This window comes from Mus pahari, chromosome 11 (genome assembly GCF_900095145.1).
Source record: "Mus pahari chromosome 11, PAHARI_EIJ_v1.1, whole genome shotgun sequence".
NCBI lineage: Eukaryota > Metazoa > Chordata > Mammalia > Rodentia > Muridae > Mus > Mus pahari.
Window position 1 is genome coordinate 23,356,293 of NC_034600.1, and position 6,414 is coordinate 23,362,706.

A 6,414-nucleotide genomic window follows, 5' to 3' on the forward strand; every position below is an offset into this window, starting at 1 on the left:
CTCTCTAATACTCTGTGTCCAACCACTCTGTGTGACACTCCTGTCATGCACGGGCTGCTCTCTAATACTCTGTGTCCAACCACTCTGTGTGACACATGTGTTATGCACGGGCTGCTCTCTAATACTCTGTGTCCAACCACTCTGTGTGACACCCCTGTCATGCACAGGCTGTATCTTGCTGCACTTTTCCATTCAGGATCCACACGTTTTTGTTTCTTTAGGGCCCTCCCACAGCTGCCCTTACTGCAGGCATCCACAAACCTCAATTAGCATCCTTGACATCATCCTCTACAAGAAACCCAGCTGACATTTTAGACAATCTCAGTAATCCTGTGGACAACTCTAACTTTTCTTACCCAATATCTTGTTTAATTGCTCTCCTTCCCAAAGCCCTGCTCTCCCCTTCCTAAATCTTGCCATCCCTGTCAATATCAACAGCTGTGAGATCTTGCTTTACTATGGGGAACTAATGTAGCATCATCAGTGTCCTCTAAGAGATCTCCAGCCTAGATCAGCTAATCAATTACTTATGTGTTTTCAGAGCTTTGAAAATAGTGCAATATAGGACAGAATATGCTAATACCGAATGCTAATGAAAATCTGAAAAGGTGTTATATAATTCCAACATCATTAACATATTTCTGAATATAAAGTATTTTTATTGGGTTACATACAAGAAGTAAGATAATTGTCTTTAGTTGCTAAATCTTTGCATCTACAGAGATTTTTCCATTGGGAATTATACCAATTGCACAACTGGTGAATATAAAACTATGCCTGGGATTGGTCCACTTAAAGCTGAGGATAAAGCCAGACATGAAAATATTTGATACAAAGTTGCAATCAATGTCCTTACCACACACTGGTTTTGGGTGTCATGTGGTACTTACTGACAAACTCGTACTGTTGGGCACAAACTGATCTTGTTCACCCAGCAACACATCAATCATAGGATGCCTTCCATTTTTTATGATGATTTTCTTTTCTTCTTGGACAGTTGGCCTGAAAAAAAAGTTTCATCAACTTGTAGACACAAAAGGAGGTTTTAAAAAGAACCACTGACTAGCTTGGCATGGTGATACACCTTAAATCTCAGCACGGGAGGTAGAGGCAGGGAGACATCTGTGAGCTTGAGGCCACCCTGGATATATTGACACAACATGAAAAACCTTCAGTACTCAATAGGGAAGACAAGACAAGTCTTAGACCTCAAGAGCACATGTTCTCAGTAAGGACTGAGACTAAGAGTTCAACTCCTCATCAACTAGTCAGAAATCAGGAACTGGGACCAGAAGCACCCTGAAGGATAAGGCCCAGCAAGCCTTGTGAAGTCTATCTTCATGCGATTTCAGTTTTCATTTGTCTGTCATGATCTAAGATCAAGTCAGCACATGTGTTGGGGCCCATTTTGGTCCTGATTTGGGCCTGGAGGACAAACCTGAGCCTGGCTCAAGTTTTGAGACCTGTCTCAGTCACCTCCATATCTGAGTGACTCAGAAACACTTGTTTGGCCCTGCCTCTGCCCACCCCCCACCCCTCACCCCCGTTGCTAATGCAGAGCTTTGCCATTGGCCCTGTCAGTCACTCCATACCCTCCACTATGTTTCCCTGCCTCCTATGTCATCTTACCCCACCAAAAATCACCCTCCCTATGTTCCAAACTTATATAAGCAAGAGGCTGATGCCATAAAATTGAGTTCCTGCTTCAATAAGACTCCTGGCTCAGTGTGTTTCTTTTGCATCTTCAACACTCACCATCCCTCTCAGACCTGGAGAGACCCCTGGCGGGATCGGGACCTCTCTCCTCTTGTCTGGACCTGCCAGCAAGGAGCTGGAAGACATGCATCACTAAACACAGTTCGGATCCCTGGCACATCACTTCATAGTCATGTAAAGCCATTTCCAGATTAAATTATCATCTTAACATAAATGGCACTGGGTTTGGGTTAAGAGACTGAGAAAATCCAATGGTACTTCTGTAATACCTTCTATTTTTGATACAAAACAAAAATTGCTGCCATGTTATTTCTTTGGTTTTAAGTCTTTATATCTTATCAGCTGTATTTATTTATTTTTTTACATTTATTTATGTGTATGAATATGTGCCATGTGAGGGAGCCCCTGGGAGTTGTAGATGGCTGTGAGCAGCCATGTGGGCGCTGGGAATTGAACCCAGGTCCTCTGTTCAGAGCACCCAGCTTTATTCTACTTCTCAAAGCTACATAGGTCAGAACCCTTTCTTAGAAGATGACAGTTACATCAGTTTGATCTCTCCCTTCCTAGCCTTCATCTGCATAGTCATGCTCATACACAGATGGTACTGGTTGCATTCTATTTGAAATATTTCACTACACCATCCCACAAACAATTAACTCAATACCTTATTTAAAGAATCACTACACATAAAAATATATTTCACCATCTACTACCTAATGATACTTGTTTTTATTTTTTTTAAGAATTTGTTTTTATATTTTTTTAAACATTTATTCATTTATTATATGTAAGTACACTGTAGCTGTCTTCAGATACTCCAGAAGAGGGTGTCAGATCTTGTTATGGATGGTTATGAGCCACCATGTGGTTTCTGGGATTTGAACTCCGGACCTTTGGAAGAGCAGTCGGGTGCTCTTACCCACTGAGCCATCTCACCAGCCCCATTTTTAATTTTTTAAAATCTATTTTAATAATAACTTTATAGAAGTGAGACTAATAAAAATGAATTTAAAAAAATCAACCTCAGAACAAATACTATTATTTATGCAATAATATTATTAAACATTCAATATTTGTAAATATTATTATTATACAATGAGGCCATGGCCTCATTCATGTTAGGTGAGTTTTCTACCCCTGATCTATCGTTTAATAGGCATGGCACAGCAGACTTTACTCATTTCTTTCTTGGTCTTCAGAGTGTATATACCCAGAATGGCCAACATGCTGAATGTAACATATTCACCTATGAATATTCAATTACAAATTTTAATTTATGTCTAGGAGGTGGTAGCCTATAGTTATGGTTCTTCTCATATATGCATCAACAAAAATGGAATAGCTGGATAATTCCTGAAATGCTCAAAGCTTATCTTCTTCTTAAGGAGACACAGCTACCTTCATGACATACATCACTTCCATTTTTAGATTCATAAATAGCAATTAGAATTATCAGTCAAATGAAACTTTTCACTAAATGTCATCTATTTCCTTTCAATTTCCTGCCTGCCCACCTACGAACTAAAGTAGATAAATTTTGTTGAACAAATACACACACACAGAAAGCTATGTCTCTTAGCAAAACGGGATAATCCGGGTTCTCATCAGCAAATATTAAATAATGAGCGGTCCCCATGTGTGAAAGCCAGACCAGAAGAGCACACTTCATTTTATCCAATTATTTACAATCAATTCTTGGCACATCAGTAATGTAACACAGCATTAGCAACTGTACACATCCACACTGTGACCTGAGCACTCAGCATGCCCAACTGTTTCTACCAGAGCCTTCTCACAGAACCAAAGGCCGGCCCTCTCTTCCCCGTCACATTATCTGAAGCTGTGGACAGAGGGTGACTATGGCCCCCTGGCCTCTGTGGGTAGACAGGGCAGGCTCTCACCGCTCCCAGTGAAATGAGAAGCAGATTATAGCAGTGCTGTCTGTGTTCTTCCCAGGCCTTCTGGAAAGACGTTCTAGCAGTTTGGGAAAGATTATTAAAACAGGAAAACAAAGTGATGGGGTCCCCTGCTGGGTCATTTACCCTGCACTGGAGTAAACTGGAAGTTGAAACAGTCCCCAGGGGATAAAACACTAAGTCCTGCAGATTCCGCAGATCACTAATAATCCTCAAGTCTTTCTCAGACTTGTAAGACTGGCCAGTGGGCCTCTGTGTTAAAATAAGGCAAAATTTATTTTTTACCCACCAAAAAAAAAGTAAAATTTTTCTTTGTCCTCTGGGAGACATTTAAAAACTTGGAATTAGCACTTATGAATGTTTACGGTATAGCATCCTGAGGACACCAGATCACGTCTCATCATATTCTCAGCATTCTTTTGCAGCAGCTCGCAGGTATAAGTAAACTGCTCTATGATGGCAGACATTTGGACTATGTCATAACAGTGCTACACTAAACACTCAGTCTTCTCTGTCTGTCTGTTTGTCTGTCTGTCTACCTCTCTTTCTGTGTGTGTGTTCAAGGGTTTTCACTAAGTTAAATTCAATTCTTGAAATAGAATTTGCAAGTCACAGGGTATGTACATACTTCATAGAAGAAAGCAGTCGCTATTAACGTGTCTTCCTACCAGCACGATATGAAGATCACTGGTTTTTCTCAGACCCTCGACTGAATTGATATCCTCATGATTTCTAGTTTTTGACAATGCGGTGGTGAATGGAGACATCTCGTTTTTACTGTGTGCTACCAATATTCTAAAATGACTATTTTTTAAACAGTGACCCCAGGGTCTTCAGCTGGGGTCACCCATGAAGGGAGGGCACCTTGGTTACTTTATTGACAACATCTAGAGTCACCTGGGAAGAGGAATTTCAACTGAAGAATTGTCTCCATCAGACTAGCCTGTGGTCATATCTGTGAGATTGCTTTTATTGATGACTGAGGTGGGAAGGCCCAGCCCATGTGGGCAGCACCATCCCTAGGCAGGGATTCTGAGCTGTGTAAGAAAGCTTGGCTGAACATGAGCCCAAGAGCACAGGTCAGCAGTGTTCCCTCACGGGTTCTGCTTCAGTTCCTGCTCTGACTTCCCTCAGAGATGCACTGTAACTGAAAGTGTAAGCCAAATAACCATTTCCTCCCCAAGCTGCTTTTAATCAGGGTGTCTTATCACAGCAACAGAAAAAACACTAGAATAAAGGCGCACATGAAATGACAAGAAAGAAACTAGTTTAGGGGGTTAAGAGTATATATATATATATATATATATATATATATATATATATATATATATATAACATATGTATCACTAAAGACGGTGTTATTTTGAGGGCAGCTTATGGGTTTATTATAAGAGAAAGAGAAGAGGGCTGGTGAGATGGCTCAGCAGTTAAGAGCACCAGCTGCTCTTCCGAAGGTCCTGAGTTCAAATCCCAGCAACCACATGGTGGCTCACAACCATCTGTAACAAAAATCTGATGCCCTCTCCTGGAGTGTCTGAAGATAGCTACAGTGTACACACATATAATAAATAAAATAAACAAATAAATAAAAAAAAATCAGGGTTTTGAAAAAAAGAGAAAGAGAAGAAAGAACATGTAAGAGATATCAATTTTAAAATCAAATTCTAGGTACTCTACCAAGTAAAATCAGGGTGTCACCTCTGAGACTGGTGTGCACAGTCACAGTGTGGCTCTAATCAGCAATGACCTATTCTGTTACTATCAACAATTTTTAATGACAGAGCTTCTTAGAGAAGGCACACAGAGGAATTCACAGCCCTGAGATGCTATTCCAGGACAGAACAGCTACAGCAGGAAGACAGGCAGGGCATGCTGATGTGTCATATGCCAGTGAGGGAAGGATGGAGGAAATCTACATGTTTCCTGGAAAGAATGAGACATCTGAATATGAACAGATGCAGCTACTATAATTCATATATTTTTAATTGCAGCTTTCTTTTTTAACTGTCACAGAGGAACAGAACATAAACGATGTTAGTGAAACAAGGAAACATACTACAAATTAGACAGAGAGGCCTAAAATAAAGGTGACGTGCGAGTAATCTAAAGTAATGAGATCATCTTAACAGCATGAGGAAGAAAACATTGCAATTGTGAAGCTAAGTAATCTGTTGGAACGAAGGATCATGGCTCACATGCACTGACATCGCAAAAAGCTGAAAATTTAAGAAAAATGTGTTTGCTTGCCTCTCATACAATTTAAAATGTACTTTAAATGCAAGCTTCCTGTTTCATGGCTACTTACAGCCATGTTAATTTTCTTTTCTGAAGAGGCTGATGCAATACACTGTAGAAAAGTATAAAAGATTATTTCTGTAGCTTCCCCAAACCCCACTGGCTTTTTCCTAATATAAAATACACAATATATAATTTGGAAAAATATTTAGCATTTGAAATGTTCTTTGAAATGCATAACAGTGACTTACTTGATAATCTAGAATACTCTTTGGACTAAGAACAAACAGAAAAGTTGGTTGAAGTACACAGACAGCTGTCTGGAGAGACCTGGAAACCACCAGCCAGTAGCAGGAAGGACCTCACAGAATGGAGCCCCGGCGAGTAGCACCAGAAGTCCTGAGAGGTGTCTGAAGGCACAGGGGACACACCAGGAGTCCTGAGAGGTGTCTGAAGGCACAGGAGACACACCAGGAGTCCTGAAAGGTGTCTGAAGGCACAGGGGACACACCAGGAGTCCTGAGAGGTGTCTGAAGGCACAGGGGAC

The 6,414-nt window shown here is 40.6% G+C and overlaps 1 protein-coding gene across 4 annotated transcripts in view; it reads right to left on the reverse strand.

Annotated features, from left to right (window-relative positions):
• The window catches only part of Msh3 (mutS homolog 3), a 142,548-nt gene that overhangs the window by 36,428 nt on the left and 99,706 nt on the right, over positions 1 to 6,414 (reverse strand). For all 4 annotated transcript variants that reach the window (XM_021208287.2, XM_021208286.2, XM_029543978.1 and 1 more), the window contains one exon: positions 891 to 1,002. In XM_021208287.2, coding sequence (XP_021063946.1) covers positions 891 to 1,002 — 112 coding nt within the window. The remainder of the gene's footprint in view (positions 1 to 890; positions 1,003 to 6,414) is intronic.